The sequence below is a fragment of the Oncorhynchus clarkii genome, chromosome 16 (assembly GCF_045791955.1).
Source record: "Oncorhynchus clarkii lewisi isolate Uvic-CL-2024 chromosome 16, UVic_Ocla_1.0, whole genome shotgun sequence".
Lineage (NCBI taxonomy): Eukaryota > Metazoa > Chordata > Actinopteri > Salmoniformes > Salmonidae > Oncorhynchus > Oncorhynchus clarkii.
Genome location: NC_092162.1, coordinates 46,545,453 through 46,566,214, shown reverse-complemented (window position 1 = coordinate 46,566,214; position 20,762 = coordinate 46,545,453). Strand labels below are relative to the sequence as shown.

The 20,762-nt window shown below is 42.0% G+C and overlaps 1 protein-coding gene across 1 annotated transcript; it reads left to right on the top strand.

Moving 5' to 3' along the window:
* The first annotated feature begins 551 nt into the window (after window positions 1-551).
* On the top strand, window positions 552-15,538 carry LOC139367663 (chemokine-like protein TAFA-2). The gene is made up of 5 exons (XM_071105939.1): window positions 552-749; window positions 4,413-4,527; window positions 7,477-7,632; window positions 7,810-7,934; window positions 14,920-15,538. Exons 1-5 carry the CDS (start codon window positions 720-722, stop codon window positions 14,929-14,931), a joined length of 438 nt encoding a protein of 145 aa, XP_070962040.1. The 5' UTR covers window positions 552-719; the 3' UTR covers window positions 14,932-15,538.
* The last annotated feature ends 5,224 nt before the right edge of the window (window positions 15,539-20,762 follow it).

Below are 20,762 nucleotides of genomic sequence, written 5' to 3'. Positions count from 1 at the left end.
TCATAATGAATGAGGTTTGGTGTGGTCTGGGAACAGATGGATTCTTGATTAAGTTTTTTAATGACGAGAAAGCCTCCTGGCGTGCTAAGCAGTCGGTAGGCCTATCATGTGAAAACTGGTCTCTTGTGCCCTCAGCTGTGGTGTAATTTAGCTTTGGGGAAGGACATACCAATCACAAATTTTGCCCACTGGCGACTGCATGCAGATACGATACCTAACCTGAATGTTTAGTCCATTCGTTTATCAATGAGAAGAGGACATCTCTGAAGCCCGGGATGGAATACATTTCAACAGCAGTGAAAGTTATCTTTCTTTTCTTTTTCCACCTCGGACTGTATCTTGTTCAAAGCAAAAGTCTGGAGTGGAGCGACGTGTCACGCGGTTTTTCATCAGTATTTACACCAAACGAGAGGCGGAGTACGGAAGAGAAACAAACTAAACGGAAACCAATAATTATCTAGGAGGGGACTGTTTTACAACCGTTATTCCACGCCTATTGCGCATCGATGTGGATAATACTTTCTCTACACTACAGACGACTCACTAGGAACCAGTTGTTAGGGGTTAGTACGAAACTAGCTATATAAAAGCAAAGATAGATAGGAACAGATAGATCAAAGTGTAATTTATCATGCATATGAGAATTACTTATAAACTGTCAGGTGGATGGACCGCAACTTCATATCAGGAAAGTAGCCACTTTCGCATCACAAATATATATGCCTATAATTTGTAAGACTAAGACAAAGGTAAGTGAGTGATGACTATATCTTAATTCGATCCATTATTTCATGAATGTGATAAAATTAACTAGGTCGTCAGTCAATGACAGACTGCTTTATCTGCAAACAATTGTCAGTCCAATGATGTGGCAGCTGCAGCATTGTGGATTAGATTCCAAATAACTTGGACATTTAGGTTTTCTAAGTTGATTGACTTTGCTTCTATTTAGATTAGAAATGGTGATTACCAGGCTAAATGTAAGGAAATGGCTGTAATAAATTCAACATCACCACAGCCACCACACAAACATACATATACTACTACTTGCCCTTTAGATAGATACTGCTGTGGACATAATGAATCACTGTACAGCTCAAGTCCTGTATTGTGTCACGTTTTGTAATGCCAAGCTATTTTAGTTCACAAGGAATTATCTATGTGTCTAGTGGTAATTGTCTGGGATTAAATTATCTCATAAATGTTGTTTTCTTTAATGTCTCTTGAAAAGGATTTTGATCTCACAATAAAAGCAATAACATCCTTGCCAGCAGTGGTAAATAGCTCTATTCCCCCCAGGGGTTGATCAACACAGACTTTGAGATACTGTAGGCCTAATATCAATGCATATTTTATTTTTAATATTGCGTTCGACAGGTGACTGACTGGCTGAAGGACCTCACCTTGCTGCTGTTTTTTTTGTTTATCACAATGAAAGCTGATACACTATGGATCTTGAGGGAAATAATTATTTGATTTGTTTGAATTAAAGTGGGTGTATGACAAAAGCATTGTTGTCTATTTAGTGCTAGTCTTGTTCATCTGGTCACCGAGAGGTAATGTGATAACCTGCCTGCTCACTGTGGTGTTTGATATGTGATTACCCTTGGTGAGTTACATCACACTGTGGTAGGCTACCTACTACAGACAGACAGACAGACAGACAGACAGACAGACAGACAGACAGACAGACAGACAGACAGACAGACAGACAGACAGACAGACAGACAGACAGACAGTAACAGGTTTAAGACCTTGTTGAAGAACAGATGGTAGTTAAAAATACCTCAGTCAATTCTCCTGATATGCTTCTTCCTTTGTGCATTATTCATCACTGTAATTACATGTAAAAGAAGAAACCCTTGTCCTAGTTTTTCTGGGACTACTTTTTTGGTTTGGAACACTTGCTGTTATATTTGGGGGGTGGGGTTTATGGGATAGAAGTGCTCAGCTCAGAGAGAGGGTTGTTAAAGGGTGATATGGCCCAGGTTATTGAGTCAAAAACAATAGAAGGGAATTATTGTATAAACTGTGTATAGATATATACATATACTGTATATACAGTATACTCTTTTATACATTGCAGAATAATAGTGAAGACATCAAAACTATGAAATGACACATACGGAATCATGTAGCAACCAAAAAATGTTAAACAAATGAAAATATATTTGACATTTTAGATTCTTCAAAGTAGCCACACTTTGCCTTGATGAAAGCTTTGCACACTCTTGGCATTCTCTCAACCCGCTTCATGAAGTAGTCACCTGGAATGCTTTTCCAACAGTCTTGAAAGAGTTCCCACATAATCTGAGCATTTGTTGGCTACTTTTCCTTCACTCTGCGGTCCAACTCATCACAAACCAACACAATTGGGTTGAGGTTGGGTGATTGTGATGGCCAGGTCATCTGATGCAGCACTCCATCACTCTATTTATTGATCAAAAAGCCCTTACACAGCCTGGAGGCTGGGTCATTTTCCTGTTGAAAAACAAATGATAGTCCCACTAAGCGCAAACCAGATGGGATGACGTATCGCTGCAGAATGCTGTGGTAGCCATGTTGGGTAAGTGTGCCTTGAATTCTAAAATAAATCACAAACAGTGTCACCAGCAAAGCACCCCCACACCATCACACCACCTCCTCCATGTGTCACGGTGGGAACCACACATGCGGAGATCATCCGTTCACCTTCTCTGCACCTTACAAAGACACGGCGGTTGTAACCAAAAATCTCATATTTGGACTCATCAGACCAAAGGACAGATTTCCACTGGTCTAATGTCCATTGCTCGTGTTTCTTGGCCCAAGCAAGTCTCTTCTTATTATTGGTGTCCTTTAGTAGTGGTTTCTTTGCAGCAATTCGACCATGAAGGCCTGATTCACGCAGTCTCCTCTGAACAGTTATTGTTGAGATTTGTCTGTTACTTGAACTCTGTGAAGCATTTATTTGGGCTGCAGTCTGAGGTGCAGTTATTTACCAATTTCTGAGGCTGGTAACTCTAATGACCTTATCCTCTGCAGCAGAGGTAACTCTGGATCTTCCTTTCCTGTTGCGGTCCTCATGAGAGCCAGTTCCATCATAGCAGCTTGATGGTTTTTGTGGCTGCAGTTGAAGAAACTTTAAAAGTTCTTGAAATATTCCGCATTGACTGGTCTTAAAGTAATGATGGACTATCTTTTCTCTTTGCTTATTTGAGCTGTTCTTGCCATAATATGGACAGGATCTTTTACCAAATAGGGATATCTTCTGTGTGCCAACCCTACCTTGTCACAACACAACTGATTGGGTCAAACGCATTAGGAAGGAAAGAAATTCCACAAATGAACTTTTAACAAGGCACACCTGTTAATTGAAATGCAGGTGACTACCTCATGAAGCTGGTTGAGAGAATGCCAAGAGTGTGCAAAGCTGTCATCAAGGCGAAGGGTGGCTACTTTGAAGAATCTCAAATATAACATATATTTTGTTTTGTTTAACACTTTTTATGTTGCCACATGATTCCACATGTGTTATTCCATAGTTGTGATGTCTTTACTATTATTGTACAATGTAGAAAATAGTAAAAAAATAAAGAAAAACCCTTGAATGAGTAGGTGTGTCCAAACTTTTGACTGGTACTGTGTATATATATACATATATATATAAACATACGTATTGAGGTTGAAAACTCATGAGCAGATTCAATGTTGAATCACTTAAAATAAAATCACAGAGAAAAAATAATTGTCTTCAGAGCAGGTTATTGGGTGTCATAAGCACAAAAACCTGCAGCGCTGAAAGCCTGCCTATACTATGGCAATGTACTGTAAGAATTGCTGGTCCTACTAACTCCGTGGTGGTCTCAACAATCTGGGTCTAATACTTCTTATGGGTACATACACAGTGGCAGTATTGTGGATTACATTTCTAATAGAGGGTATGAGATGTTCTGTTTTTAAACAGCCTGTTGAATTTGGCTGGCTGCAACATAAATTGGAGTTTGGGCTGTGAATTCACATTGTTGGTACATGCTCCTGATGAGCTGTACTCCTCATAACCGTTTGTCCCAAGAACTTGATGATTTATAACCACTAGGTGACAGTCATTGGTTGCCTATTGTATGTCTTTTATCAAGCTTTCATCCAACTTTTTGATGAAATGTTGACACAAAATGTAGATACTATTTATCTTTTTTAACCTCTTACTTCTACCCCCTCCTTTTTCGAACATTCTGTTAAAAATCGCGCAACTTTTCAGCGTCCTGCTACTCAAATATTTGGAGTAGGCTAAGCACAGTTTGTGTTTTGATCTCATACGGAATGTTCTAACTTCAAACAGAGTTTTCAGACCCCATTACTGTGCGATAGCTGTGTCATATCTTCTCACTAACAACATATGTCTCTGTGGTTGCTTGGCTGACCGGATGAAGGTTATTAGCTGTGAGATGGCGTGGTCAGTACACTGGGGCCTCCTCCTGCTCTGCATAGTGATCCTCTACTGCCAACCAGTGTCCACCGGCAACTACAGCTCCCGGGGGCAGTCAGGTAAGTCCCAGAACCATTCATACCAGTGAACACTGGTCCCCACTGGACTCATTATGGCCCCTGGTCACCAGTACTCCCAGCTCTTCTGGGAATTAAGCAAGGCCAACACTAATGAGGTGAAAATAGGTGTTTGTGGTCTGCATGGTAGAAAGTAAACACAAGTGCTGATGCTACAATTACTGTATCTGTCTTGCCAGACTCATGGTGTTTCTACAGCTACTGTGGGAGGGGACTACATAATACTATAATATTTAAGTATACATTCATAAATAAGAAACGGGTCATTTACAGAAATGTATGAACAAATCTTGTGTTAAAATAAGGTTATTGCAGTAATTGAAACTCAAGTGGCAACTAATATTGATGCATTATGCAGTGTTCCCTCTGAATGTGGCATAAATAAATAACGTAACATATATAAATAACTTAACATGTCAAAAGGTCACAATCCTCAACGTCAAAATCTCTTATTACATTCATACACATTCTGATTTTTTTTTTTAATACCTACATTTTATTGTATATTTTCTCATTAGAAATGAGAGAACTTTGCAATGACCGAAAGGGAGTCCTGTGAATGCTGCTTTTCCCTTTTGGTATAGTCTCGTTCACGTTCTCTTGTACTTCCTCCATTTTGACTGTGTTCCCTGTGATGTTTCTTATATCCACATGGGGGCTCTGTTGCTCCAGAATCCAAAAGGATGTGAACGCTGATACTGTGTCAATGTTAAGGGTGTGATGTTTAAATGTTTGAACGAATTTGGGATTGTTATCGTTAAGAAAACATACATACATACACAAAACTACCACTGACAGGTCTCAATCATCATCATCATAAAGGCAAACATTATTTAAGTGATAATGCCCGAGAAGCTGGTGTTTTTAGAATATATTGGCATGGGTGTTATTAGGCCCGAGACTAAGTCGTTGGCCTGCAAACGGTGCCAATGTATCCTCCAGACACCGGCTTCAAGGGCATTATCACTTTTATACAACAGGTTACCAACATATTCAAATCATAATTTAATATATTTTCATTAAAAACATGATTTTGATGAATTTATTCATACTATTTCATCCTTCCACAAGATATAGGCCCGATACAAATCTAAGGTCGCTAGCCAAGCCGGCTGGTCGTTTGTTCTATCGGTTTTGTTGCCAGAGACGCGACCCAGTTATTCAGTCTTTTTGTTCTGTATCTGTATTCTGTATTCGTTCTAAATGCTCCATTGCCATACTGGCTGGCAACGTTCTTATCCCTTGCATGCTAGCTAGCCAATTACGGATAATTTACAGTCACGTCAAAAGTGCAGCCAGAATAACGGCAAAGTAGTCTAATTTGGATTTATTTAAAGCTGTTTTCCAGTGATTATTTTTTTTTAGATGCATTCATAACAGTGAGCTAATGAGGCGCGATTTCACCTGGCATAGAAAATGTGCTCACTCGACAGGACACTGTTGTTCAGAGGAGCTAGCCAACAACACAGCTAACACAATCACTTCAAACTGAAGATGGAAAGATTTCAAACTAGCTGCACTTCGTTTCGTTTGACCTTTTTTCAATTCACATTTCTTTGTATATACCCATAAAAATTATGCCAGCTGATTCACAATTTCGACTGACTGAGAAACGCTGAGAAACGCCGTCTCAACTCGACTCCCTACAGATTCATTACTATGGGACAGCTGGAGATCAAATTTCACCATTGAAACAATTGAAATATTGTTACAAATGTCGCAGAAACAGACAGCAAGGTTTATACAAATCTCTGCTGTTGAAAACTGTTAGTCTAGAAGAAATGGGAGATAATGTCTTAATGCTTTTCACATTGTAGATCAAGTATATAAATTGCCTGGCTGAGCTGATGAGACACTGGATTGCGCAGTCAGATGGAACAGACTAAATAGGCATTTCAACGTCATAGATTTAGCCGGTGATAACTTGTGGAATAGACACCGGCTGTAATGCAGTTTTAACCAATCAGCATTCAGGATTAGACCCACCCATTGTATGAAATTAAACAAATACATAACACAACAATGCTGTAAATAGGAGGATATATGCATCTTTCAAATTGTTTGCCACCAATATAAAGTGGTCCACACCTCATTGTCGTTAACAGTTGGAAAGATGGCAGAGAGAGAGGGAAGCGGCCTCAGTGAAGTCCTATATGGCATTACTTTGAGAAGTTAAAGGGATGGAGTGAGAAAATCACAGCGCTGATTACAGAAATGATTGTAGTTGATATGCAGCCATTGTCACTGGTAGAGGATGTCGGCTTCAATACCCTAATGGCATATCTAGAACCAGACTACAAGATGCCATGTTTAAAAAATGTATCGGCCCTGATGGTGAAATTGTACAATGATTGCTCTCCAAGTACAAAGTGCGAGGTCTCAAACGCCATGCGTGGCGTTAACAACAGATTGCTGGATGTACTATGAACATGCTGTTATACATGAAGTTGAATGTTATACATGAAGTTCAATTAATTGAAAACAGAGAACCTAAAACGGCATTAATACCATCTTTGCTGAGTGGTTGGGGACAGCAGTAAGGTGAGCGTTGTCTGTTAGGAAGACTGGACAGCGGTAGATTGAACTGCATTGCCCCCTAGCGGTTATACGCAGGACCATATGTGAATTGTGAATTCGTGTAATTTTATGATAATTTAAAAAAAAATAACTATTATATAAATGGCAGTTCAAACGTGAAGAATTGTAAATTTAACATTTGTCACATACCTTTTAGATGTATTCAAGCTTCAGCTTCATTTAATCAACTACAGAAGAATCTTAAGACCTCATACTTACATACATAAAATGATAGCACAGACAGCTTCACGTAATTTTGACTGATTTTAAGAGGCTGTTTAATTGTTTTCATCCCTCTCTATGCATGCTGCTACTGCTAGTTAGTAACCACCTTTCCTAATCCCTCTGTCTCAGGTTCGTCACAGGTAAAGACAGGTACCTGTGAAGTAGTGGCTGCCCATCGCTGCTGCAATAAGAACAAGATTGAGGAGCGCTCTCAAACAGTCAAGTGTTCCTGCTTCCCTGGTCAGGTCGCCGGGACAACAAGGGCAATGCCCTCTTGTGTTGAAGGTAGGATGCTTCATATAAGATGGTAGCGTTTCAGTACTTCAACGGGTTTGTATTGCACCAACATATTCTCAATGTTAAAGTTGTTATCTCGCCCATATATTGAAGTGCTCTCTAGACCACACGTTGCATCTCATCTCATTTCAAGTGACTGACTGCCCACTGTGCTGTTTTCCTCAGCATCCATCGTGCGTCAGAAGTGGTGGTGTCAGATGCAGCCCTGTCTGGAGGGAGAGGAGTGTAAAGTACTGCCGGATCTCACTGGCTGGTCCTGCAGCTCTGGAAACAAAGTCAAGACCACCAAGGTGAGTATATGTGAAGGGACAGCAAAGGAAATCAAATTCATATGACTTCATGCATTATTACAGTTAGAAGGTAATGAAACTATTAGAAAATGTATCTTAAAAAAATATATATTTCCTATATTATTATTTAAGCAGGGAGTCACCATTGAGACCAGGGTCTCTTTCACAGGGGAGCTCTGCATATACAGTTTCATTAAAAAAATCAAATACAATATAAAAAAAGTAAAATACAGCACAACAGATATATTCAAGAAAAACGATTACATTCCTCAGTAAGCTGGTCCCCATTCAATATATTAAATTGCCTGAGCAGCACCAGAACATTGTAACGTTTTGTGTAGTTGGTTCCAGCAATGAGGTGCTTTAAAGCTGTGCATTCTGGTAAATAATGTCACCATAGTCAAGAACTGGCAGAAAGCTGACTGTACAATCTGCTTCTGCTATTTAGGGAGAGGCAAGATCTTTTTAACTTGCTCATCCATAGGTTTTCTAAACATGAAATCTTTGTCAATCCAAATGCCCAGATATTTGTAGGCGGGAACCCGATTGATGGGAGACCTATCTAATGAATAAATATGTAGTCAACCTACATTAAGCAAACATTTTAAACCAACCACGGCTTTCTGTAAGACAACAGGGTTGCAGCTCTAACATAGCCTGGTCAACAGTTGGGGCAATGGTGTACATAACTGTGTCGTCTGCCTACAGATGAATATTACAAGTTTTAACAGATAGACCAGTATTATTTATATAAATAGTAAAGAGAACAGGTCTCAGTACCGACCCCTGCGGTACACTTTTTATAATGTTCAAGAAACTAGACTTGACACCATCAGAAATCAAGCATTATGGCCTATCAGACAGATCATTCTCAAACCACTTGCGAATTATTTCAGTCAGCCTTTGAATGAGAATGTAATGGTCAACAGTTTCAAAGGCCTTGGAAAGGTCTATACAGTGGGGCAAAAAAGTATTTAGTCAGCAACCAATTGTGCAAGTTCTCCCACTTAAAAAGATGAGAGAGGCCTGTAATTTTCATCATAGGTACACTTATAGGTACAACTATGACAGACAAAATGAGAGAAAAAAATCCAGAAAATCACATTTTAGGATTTTTAATGAATTTATTTGAAAATTATGGTGGAAAATAAGTATTTAGTCACCTACAAACAAGCAAGATTTCTGGCTCTTACAGACCTGTAACTTCTTCTTTAAGAGGCTCCTCTGTCCTCCACTCGTTACCTGTATTAATGGCACCTGTTTGAACTTGTTATCAGTATAAAAGACACCCGTCCACAACCTCAAACAGTCACACTCCAAACTCCACTATGGCCAAGACCAAAGAGCTATCAAAGGACACCAGAAACAAAATTGTAGACCTGCACCAGGCTGGGAAGACTGAATCTGCAATAGGTAAGCAGCTTGGTTTGAAGAAATCAACTGTGGGAGCAATTATTAGGAAATGGAAGACATACAAGACCACTGATGATCTCCCTTGATCTGGGGCTCCACGCAAGATCTCACCCCGTGGGGTCAAAATAATCACAAGAACGGTGAGCAAAAAGTGTGAATGACCTGCAGAGAGCTGGGACCAAAGTAACAAAGCCTACCATCAGTAACACACTACGCCGCCAAGGACTCAAATCCTGCAGTGCCAGACGTGTCCCCCTGCTTAAGCCAGTACATGTACAGGCCCGTCTGAAGTTTGCTAGAGAGCATTTGGATGATCCAGAAGAAGATTGGGAGAATGTCATATGGTCAGATGAAACCAAAATAGAACTTTTTGGTAAAAACTCAACTCGTCATGTTTGGAGGACAAAGAATGCTGAGTTGCATCCAAAGATCACCATACCTACTGTGAAGCATGGGGGTGGAAACATCATCCTTTGGGGCTGTTTTTCTGCAAAGGGACCAGGACGACTGATCCGTGTAAAGGAAAGAATGAATGGGGCCATGTATCGTGAGATTTTGAGTGAAAACCTCCTTCCATCAGCAAGGGCATTGAAGATGAAACGTGGCTGGGTCTTTCAGCATGACAATGATCCCAAACACACCGCCCGGGCAACGAAGGAGTGGCTTCGTAAGAAGCATTTCAAGGTCCTGGAGTGGCCTAGCCAGTCTCCAGATCTCAACCCCATAGAAAATCTTTGGAGGGAGTTGAAAGTCTGTGTTGCCCAGCAACAGCCCCAAAACATCACTGCTCTAGAGGAGATCTGCATGGAGGAATGGGCCAAAATACCAGCAACAGTGTGTGAAGACTTACAGAAAACGTTTGACCTCTGTCATTGCCAACAAAGGGTATATATCAAAGTATTGAGATAAACTTTTGTTATTGACCAAATACTTATTTTCCCTCATAATTTGCAAATAAATTCATTAAAAATCCTACAATGTGATTTTCTGGATTTTTTTTTTCATTTTGTCTGTCATGGTTGAAGTGTACCTATGATGAAAATGACAGGCCTCTCTCATCTTTTTAAGTGGGAGAACTTGCACAATTGGTGGCTGACTAAAAACTTTTTTGCCCCACTGTACGTTAGGCAGCACAATGGTTTTTATTGTTTAAGCAATTTAATACATCAAAGAACAAGAGTAGCAGTTGAAACTGTGCTATGTCCAGGTCTTAAAACCAGACTTGCGCATTTAGAGTAGAATGAGAAGTTTAAAAAGTTCTTAGCTGAGGGTTGGCTAGGGAACAATTGTCATGTAAAGAATCAAAGTAAATTATTCTGCAATATGTGGATTTTTTTAAAGTCGATTTTTAGCAGGACACTTAGTAAATCATATATATAAAATGGTTGAATTTAAAATAGAGAATGTGTATCTGGAGGTACATCATTCTCTACAGTAGTGGTCACCAACCGGTCGATCGCGATCTCCAAGGCATTCCTAGTCGATCACCAAAAATGTCTGTAAAAAAACCAACGATAAAAGCCTTGTGGTCCTATTGTTTTTATTCATGTCATGCTGTTGGCGGTAGGTGCACTTGATTCAGCAGCCCTAGCGCCGGGAAGGAAAATCATTTCCATTTTGAATAATTTCATGTGTCTGAAGGTAGAACACTATAGGCCTACCACTGGCCAATCAGATAGCTCAGATCAAGTTACTGCACAGTTTCCTCGAGCCATAGACTGTAAAAAGAAAACCTTGAACGTACAGCAAAGTTGATACTGTGAGATTTAAAAACTTGTAAAACCATGACTACAGAGATACTCAACGAATACAGCTCAGAGCTGCTGTTTTTATGAGTAAGTCCAAGTTTTTATTCAGCCCTATCAACACTTTGTTCAACACTTTTATAAGCCATAAAATGCCACTTAAGTTTTGCCATCAGCTGCAAGACTGTGTTCCCTTTTCTCAGTGGAGGGAGGGAGAGAGGAGGGATGGTGAGTTGGGTGAAGATCAGCCTCACTGTCCCCCCCCCCCCCCTTAGACTGACCATCAGATGCAGGTCATTAGTCCAGTAAAATAAATACAAATTATGCTCACTTACAGTAGCTGAGCATCACAAGTAATATAACAAATGATCTATTACCAGTGTGATCATATACCAACATTTTAAAAATATCATTTCTAAATGGTCTGAGGACAATTCAAGCATAGCCAATATGCAGTGATAATGTATTGGGCCTATAGCCTACTTGTTACGACTTCTAGGAGTAGTGGGTGCGGAGTCAGGCGCAGAGAGCAGAGGTTAAAGGACAACTGTATTTATTCCGGTGAAAGGAAGGTCACGCCAAAACACCAGGTGCATACAATGACCGGCCCAAAAACAGGACACAAACTGTCCGGAGAAAAACAAAAGAACACATGCACAAAACCAAACAGAGAAACAAGCCCGCACAAAAGCAGGCGGGCATAACCAGCTTAAATAGCCCTAACCAAACCCCAAACAAGAAACAGGTGTAACCAATAAGACAAAACCAACAGAAAAGGAAAAGGCAGCTAGTAGACCGGTGACGACGGCCGCCGAGCGCCGCCCGAACAGGAAGAGGAGCCACCTTCAGTGGAAGTCGTGACACTACTACATAATCCTCATTGCTACAGAAATGTTTTTAATTGGTTAATGTTGCATAGGCTTACGTTTTTTAAGTCATGTTCTCAAAAAATCTGAGCAGTAGATCTTGGCTTGCATTTTGACTCAGAAAGGGATCTATATCCTATCACTTGCTTAGTGCATGTGCAATGTTAAACTCAGCATTCTAGCTCCTCTTCTTTTCAGATGTCAGCCGTCTCATTTTAAGATCTGAGGTAGCTCCCAAAACAAATCGATAAAAGTGGATAAGTCGATAAAATCCAATGCTTTTTCGGAGCAGAGTTTCGACAGCAGATTTACCTCCAGAAACATCTGTTGGGATAGGGCCAGAAAGGACAATCCTCTTTCCAGTATCCATTAGCCTGTCCATAAGGTGTCCGGGCTCAACTCCCCCGATTGCCGCAGCTTGATGTCATTAGTATCACCGTTTAAAGCTCAGGGTTTCGGTCTAGAATGGCCTTAAGCTCCCGAGTAATATCACGCACCCTAGCACCAGGAAAGCAGAATGTACTTGCTCCGGCAACCACCACATCCGTACTATAGAACTCCCTACAATGGCCACACTAGGAAAGGGGGATACCTAGTCAGTTTTTCAACTGAATGCATTCAACTAAAATGTGTCTTCCACATTTACCCCAACCCCTCTGAATCAGAGAGATGCGGAGGGCTGCCCTTGACATACACATCTACGGCACCCAGGGAATGGTGGGTTAACTGCCGTGCTCAGGGGCAGAACGACAGATTTTTACCAGCTTGGGGATTTGATCTAGCAACCTTTTGGTTACTGGCCCAACTCTTCTACCCGCCAGGCTACCTGCAGCCCCAGAGGCAGGTCGTGGATTCCCAGGTCGCAGGAGGCAGTGGCTTGGCTTTCGCTGGGTACTGCGGTGGAGTGGTCTGGGAGCGGGTGAGGGCCTTGTAGGAGGGCCAGGATCAGGGCCGCGAAACAGTTTGAGAGCTGCAGGTCTTGGCGAGAGGGCAGACGGAGGATACGTTGGAATATTCCTTCTTTCCTTCTTCTAACTCGATTCCACTTTGCCCCCGAGGGTGTAGAACAAGACGCAGTAGTTCTCCCGTTCTTGTCGGTGGGATGTGTTAATACGGGAAAATGGTCCAAGGTGGTATCCTCAGTAGCTACTGCAGAGTAGCCCAATCTCATAGAGCACCCTCGATTATCCTCTCGGTAATTTAGAAGTGTTGCATCAAAACAGCAGGACTCTGTTCTCCTCTAGTAGTTCAGTCTTCCAGTCTTTTGAGGCAACGAGTTGCTTACACTTTTCACAAATGTATAAATCAGTAAATTCTTCCCTTTCACGACAGTAAACATATCACAGGTCTAACATTTTATGACTTTACTGTCCATCTCTGAATCCGACTCCAAAATAGAGGAGTCTGACATGCTTAACAGCGGTCCCGACGTGAGACAAGCTTTGCCAGTGACAGCCAGGTAATCTAGCTAGCCGGAGCTAGCCGAGGCTAGCCTGCTAATGTTAGCTCCAGGAGACAGTAAAATCCAGCTGAACACAGGGTGTTAAGAACAGCACTAACACCATGGTCCCAAAATAAAACATATAAAACAAAGTATAAAATCTATAAGTGTCTTAGAAATATAAAATATAATGACAAGCAAACTACACATCTGTTTTAACAACGAACCCATCAGGGAAATGACACCAATGATGCATACTTGTTTTAAAGTGGTCCCTGTGTAAAGATTACGATAAATAGCCTAAAGGCAATGTAATGATTGATGGTTTTGATAAAAGTAAGATGAAATATAAGCACTTGCAGTCACACTTTTGCTCTCTCTCTCCTGTTTTCTCTCTCCTGTTTTCTCTCTCCTGTTCTCTCTCTCCTGTTCTCTCTCTCCTGTTCTCTCTCTCCTGTTTTCTCTCTCCTGTTTTCTCTCTCCTGTTCTCTCTCTCCTGTTTTCTCTCTCCTGTTCTCTCTCTCCTGTTCTCTCTTTCCTGTTCTCTCTCTCCTGTTCTCTCTCTCCTGTTTTCTCTCTCCTGTTCTCTCTCTCCTGTTTTCTCTCTCCTGTTTTCTCTCTCCTGTTCTCTCTCTCCTGTTCTCTCTTTCCTGTTCTCTCTCTCCTGTTCTCTCTCTCCTGTTCTCTCTCCTGTTCTCTCTCTCCTGTTTTCTCTCTCCTGTTTTCTCTCTCCTGTTCTCTCTCTCCTGTTCTCTCTCTCCTGTTTTCTCTCTCCTGTTCTCTCTCTCCTGTTCTCTCTCTATCCCCCCCATGTTTGCACATCTAGTTAATGCAAAAATTGAACGACAGTGTTTATGCGGAATCATCACATGCGATTACAGTACTTGCAATAAGCCTTGCTTTGATGATAAAATATCCCACAATCAGTCACAATTACTGCTCCCATAGGCAGAATCAACACTGCTGCTCCCAATCAGCCACAGAGGGCTAAGCAAGCCTCATTTGGTAATCCTGTGGAAGAAAAACATGAAATGAGACTGTTTTATACATGTAAACCATCTGATACAGATATCTTAATGGGATGTAATTCAATCTGACAGCCTTAAATGCCTGTGGACAAACTACAGACTTGAGGAATGTGCAAATCTGTGATATGTCTTGGTTTTTATCAGCTTCAAATTGATATGCAGTAGGGAAATATCTAATGAGAGTCAACTCAAAGAGAATAGAAAATCAGCTGAACATGTGCTGCATACATTCATTGATTAATAAAAACTGACAACAAGCAGTCCAACATGAAGCTTTCTGGACAGGTATATTACACCCATCTAACATCTGCTGAGGAATAAACTATTTGCTTCCATTTTCATGTCAACTACATAAAATATGTCTGAGATGTGGATTAGGCTAGCTGCAGCAGAAATAATGATGCCCAGGAAAGAAGACTTGGCTCAGGGTGACCCAGCATTTAATGGACCTTTTGGAAGTTCCTGTATTTCTTCTTCTTTTTCCTTTTTCAGGTGGCGCGGTAGCAAAAAAACCCATCTCAGCCAATCGACTGAGACCCTGAATGTGCCACGGCCTGGCCAGTTGTCAATCACACACATTTTTTGCTTTGAAAAAAAGTGAAGATCTGCTTCAGTCCCCAGAATATAATGAGGAATACAATAGCAAATGAGCAGCCCTATCAAATGAGTAGAGTGACTGATGTGAACTCAAGAGGAACGCCTATGTCATGCAGTACTCATCCTTACTTCCCTGACTGTGTCCTCTGAGAGACAGAGATGGGTTTAGCCATGGCAGCCAGCTCCTACCTGAGACTAACTAACGGGCAGATAAAAAATATAGCTTGGCAAGTCTTTCAATGGGATTCCATATTGTGTTCTGTCAGCGGGACATTGTCTTTCTGTGACAGATAAATGCTGAGCTGGGAATTGCTGTATGCATTCAGGCTAAGTTTTGGATGAGCCACACGCAGAGACACAACTGGACAATGTTTCAATAAATAGACTGTGAACTTGGACCAATGGCTTTATGGAGAGAGACTCTTGCCTAGACTGTCTCATTAAGCAATGTGCCCTGCTAGTGACAAGTGGAAGCGCCTTCGATTTGGGAATTCTTATTGATACAATATGTGTAGAGATACACACACACACACACACACACACACACACACACACACGCACGCACGCACGCACGCACGCACACACACACACACGTGCACAGAGAGCTTTTCATCTCACCCAGTTAGACAAGCCACCACCTGCAAGGATGCGATGGCATGCAAATAGACAGATGCAAAACAACGGCTGTTTGAAATGCAAATCACGAGGAGAGGAGGAGGGAGGAAAGAAGCTTCTTCACTGCCGAGAGTATTTACATCACGCTTTAGTTTGTCTTTCCAACTCCCGTCTCCCATGGAGAGGACCTCTGTAATAGCAATGATGTGAAATGGTGCAGAATCGTCTGTGCCTTCAAGCAAATTGTGTCTACAAGCAAAATAGAACATTCATTCTAATGTCATTTACCATTCTTACTTTCTGTCTTCTCAACACTTTTGTACATCTGCCTATACTCATAATAATTGTCATTCTTTTGTTCATTCTTAAAGTAATTTCAGAATTCAGGAGCGAAGTTTTTACATTTTACCACTACGTTTTCGAGTTGTTTTGATGATACAGCGCTTCAATGATACAGTAAACCAATTTATTCCTAAAGCAACATCACGACAACCCATCAGAACATGACAGACAGTCATTTATGAGTAAAACTCAACACAAAGAGTTGTTTGTTCACAGGTTGGCATTTATTGTAAGGATTGTTGCCCTGGAGGTAACTCTGCAAAGTGGCCGACACAGCCACAAAGTCAGAAAATCTGTTTTTAAACATAATCTTAGCCTTAACCTTAACCACACTGCTTACCGTAATGCCTAAACCTAACCTTAAATTAAGATAAAAAAGCATATTTTAGTTTTCATGAATTCTTACGATATCGACAATTTGATTTTGCGGCCGGCCCATCTAGTGGAAATCTCTCAGTTCTGACTACAGGGCAAGATTCATGACAATAAACGTCAACCTGCTTGTTTGCTCACCACTGCCCAAATCATTACCTTGTAAAATTATTTGGCATTTACATCTTCTTAACTGTCACAAATGGTCATATGTAATGTCATGTTTGTGACAGAATCATTAATGCTAGTGTATATGATGTCTTACCTAACCTACAGAGATTCAGGGGAGAGGGGTAAATTGAGATTTGTTTTTACATTCAGCATCACCTCGTCAAGGGAAATATAGTATTATTTCTAAGATATCTACATATATTTCAGGATGTTGTGTATCCCTGGAAATAATCCAAATTAATGTAAACATTACAGTTTTGAAAACATAGCTTGTTCCACGAAAGTGTTCTCTTGGCATAACTTACCCCGTTTATGGTTTAAGTTGAGCTGCGGGACAGGGTAAGTTAAGTTGAGCTGAGGGACAGGGTAAATTAAGTTGAGCTGCGGGACAGGGTAAATTAAGTTGAGCTGCGGGACAGGGTAAGTTAAGTTGAGCTGAGGGACAGGGTAAGTTAAGTTGAGCCGCGGGACAGGGTAAATTAAGTTGAGCCGCGGGACAGGGTAAGTTAAGTTGAGCTGAGGGACAGGGTAAGTTAAGTTGAGCTGCGGGACAGGGTAAGTTAAGTTGAGCTGAGGGACAGGGTAAGTTAAGTTGAGCTGCGGGACAGGGTAAGTTAAGTTGAGCTGAGGGACAGGGTAAGTTAAGTTGAGCCGCGGGACAGGGTAAATTAAGTTGAGCCGCGGGACAGGGTAAGTTAAGTTGAGCTGAGGGACAGGGTAAGTTAAGTTGAGCTGAGGGACAGGGTAAATTAAGTTGAGCCGCGGGACAGGGTAAGTTAAGTTGAGCCGCGGGACAGGGTAAGTTAAGTTGAGCCGCGGGACAGGGTAAGTTAAGTTGAGCCACGGGACAGGGTAAGTTAAGTTGAGCTGAGGGACAGGGTAAATTAAGTTGAGCCGCGGGACAGGGTAAATTAAGTTGAGCTGCGGGACAGGGTAAATTAAGTTGAGCTGCGGGACAGGGTAAGTTAAGTTGAGCCGCGGGACAGGGTAAGTTAAGTTGAGCTGCGGGACAGGGTAAGTTAAGTTGAGCTGCGGGACAGGGTAAGTTAAGTTGAGCCGCGGGACAGGGTAAATTAAGTTGAGCTGCGGGACAGGGTAAATTAAGTTGAGCTGCGGGACAGGGTAAATTAAGTTGAGCCGCGGGACAGGGTAAATTAAGTTGAGCTGCGGGACAGGGTAAATTAAGTTGAGCTGCGGGACAGGGTAAATTAAGTTGAGCCGCGGGACAGGGTAAGTTAAGTTGAGCCGCGGGACAGGGTAAGTTAAGTTGAGCCGCGGGACAGGGTAAATTAAGTTGAGCTGCGGGACAGGGTAAATTAAGTTGAGCTGCGGGACAGGGTAAGTTAAGTTGAGCTGAGGGACAGGGTAAATTAAGTTGAGCCGCGGGACAGGGTAAGTTAAGTTGAGCCGCGGGACAGGGTAAGTTAAGTTGAGCTGAGGGACAGGGTAAATTAAGTTGAGCTGCGGGACAGGGTAAGTTAAGTTGAGCTGCGGGACAGGGTAAGTTAAGTTGAGCCGCGGGACAGGGTAAGTTAAGTTGAGCCGCGGGACAGGGTAAATTAAGTTGAGCCGCGGGACAGGGTAAATTAAGTTGAGCCGCGGGACAGGGTAAATTAAGTTGAGCCGCGGGACAGGGTAAATTAAGTTGAGCAGCGAGACAGGGTAAATTAAGTTGAGCCGCGGGACAGGGTAAATTAAGTTGAGCCGCGGGACAGGGTAAGTTAAGTTGAGCCGCGGGACAGGGTAAGTTAAGTTGAGCCGCGGGACAGGGTAAGTTAAGTTGAGCTGCGGGACAGGGTAAATTAAGTTGAGCTGCGGGACAGGGTAAGTTAAGTTGAGCCGCGGGACAGGGTAAGTTAAGTTGAGCTGCGGGACAGGGTAAGTTAAGTTGAGCTGCGGGACAGGGTAAGTTAAGTTGAGCCGCGGGACAGGGTAAATTAAGTTGAGCTGCGGGACAGGGTAAATTAAGTTGAGCTGCGGGACAGGGTAAATTAAGTTGAGCCGCGGGACAGGGTAAATTAAGTTGAGCTGCGGGACAGGGTAAATTAAGTTGAGCTGCGGGACAGGGTAAATTAAGTTGAGCCGCGGGACAGGGTAAGTTAAGTTGAGCCGCGGGACAGGGTAAGTTAAGTTGAGCCGCGGGACAGGGTAAATTAAGTTGAGCCGCGGGACAGGGTAAATTAAGTTGAGCTGCGGGACAGGGTAAATTAAGTTGAGCTGCGGGACAGGGTAAGTTAAGTTGAGCTGAGGGACAGGGTAAATTAAGTTGAGCCGCGGGACAGGGTAAGTTAAGTTGAGCCGCGGGACAGGGTAAGTTAAGTTGAGCTGAGGGACAGGGTAAATTAAGTTGAGCTGCGGGACAGGGTAAGTTAAGTTGAGCTGCGGGACAGGGTAAGTTAAGTTGAGCCGCGGGACAGGGTAAGTTAAGTTGAGCCGCGGGACAGGGTAAATTAAGTTGAGCCGCGGGACAGGGTAAATTAAGTTGAGCCGCGGGACAGGGTAAATTAAGTTGAGCCGCGGGACAGGGTAAATTAAGTTGAGCAGCGGGACAGGGTAAATTAAGTTGAGCCGCGGGACAGGGTAAATTAAGTTGAGCCGCGGGACAGGGTAAGTTAAGTTGAGCCGCGGGACAGGGTAAGTTAAGTTGAGCCACGGGACAGGGTAAGTTAAGTTGAGCCGCGGGACAGGGTAAGTTAAGTTGAGCCGCGGGACAGGGTAAATTAAGTTGAGCCGCGGGACAGGGTAAATTAAGTTGAGCCGCGGGACAGGGTAAATTAAGTTGAGCCGCGGGACAGGGTAAATTAAGTTGAGCCGCGGGACAGGGTAAGTTAAGTTGAGCCGCGGGACAGGGTAAGTGAAGTTGAGCCGCGGGACAGGGTAAATTAAGTTGAGCCGCGGGACAGGGTAAATTAAGTTGAGCCGCGGGACAGGGTAAATTAAGTTGAGCCGCGGGACAGGGTAAATTAAGTTGAGCCGCGGGACAGGGTAAATTAAGTTGAGCCGCGGGACAGGGTAAATTAAGTTGAGCAGCGGGACAGGGTAAGTTAAGCCACCTGAATGAATGAAATATTACCACTACCTTTTTAGAACCATGTCTATCTTTATTTCCCAAACACAATTCAACATAATCACAATCACTTCTTTTGTATTTTAATAATTTTAAGTATCTTTTAACACAGGCTTAACGCCTAACAAACCCTTTGTACTTTTTTATAAACACGTTTAGCATAGGCCAGGCCTTGTTGTTATCTCATATCCCAGTGATACTGCCTTGCATTATGCCTGGGAAGAAAACACTTTCATTTGTAAACGTACCCCAAGGCAAACATGTTGACTATATTAGCCCACACAGCTACGAGGATGCACTTTCATGCTAGGTTTAGGACCTCATATTGAGACCCCAACTGAAGTATTCAACAATCTTAAAATATCTAGTAGTTCGGTTTAGATCCAAACATGACGAAACCTGAAACACAATAAATTAATTTGACTTGTTTAAAATCTGCTTTCTGGACCTTCTGAAACTTGCTTGGCACTTTTCCATGTGGTTTCTTCCTTTACGGACTCCATTAAATTAATCATTGGTCAAATGATTAATTTTGCGTATGGTTTACTAGAAACAAGGGTGGCTCAACTTACCCCTTTGGCTAAACTTACCCCACTCTCCCCTACTCAACATTAACAGTTTACAATTATTTCTGTTCCAAATGTATTCATCATAACTGTCTCCTAATAACCTAGAGATGACACAGCTAATTAATAAAGTGTGAATATGATAAATATGACCATTATTGCACTGTGTGTGTGTGTGTGTGCGTGTGTGCGTGCGTGCGTGCATGCGTGTGTGTGTATCTGTGTGCGTGTTTTGCCTGGTGAGGCAAGAATTAAAATCACCCTGCAATTTGGTCATGGCTCAAAGATTTGTTCCATTTGTCTTGTCTTCTGCATGACGTCAAGAATTAGATTTACATTTAACATAATTAGAGAGTTTAACAATTATATTTGAATGAATATAATATTAATCAGACTAACATTAATGTTAGTTAATCTGTCTGTGTATAATGAATTCATAGTGCATGTACAGTAGTTTTACGTCTCATAGCTGTATGCACAGGCAGATAGATGCTTACTGTGTACTGTAGCTACTTCTTATCAAGTACATGAAACCACAGTATGCAGTCTTTCTCCCTGTTTTCATCGTGCTGTGTCTGATGCTAATTATATCATATAGTATGTAT

Bases quoted from the DNA above. Each gene is read 5' to 3' on its own strand.
- LOC139367663 (XM_071105939.1), top strand. From the start codon at position 720: ATGCCTATAATTTGTAAGACTAAGACAAAG. The intron at 750-4,412 runs GTAAGTGAGTGA...GACCGGATGAAG, and splicing joins TTTGTAAGACTAAGACAAAG to GTTATTAGCTGTGAGATGGC. The intron at 7,633-7,809 runs GTAGGATGCTTC...TGTTTTCCTCAG, and splicing joins AATGCCCTCTTGTGTTGAAG to CATCCATCGTGCGTCAGAAG.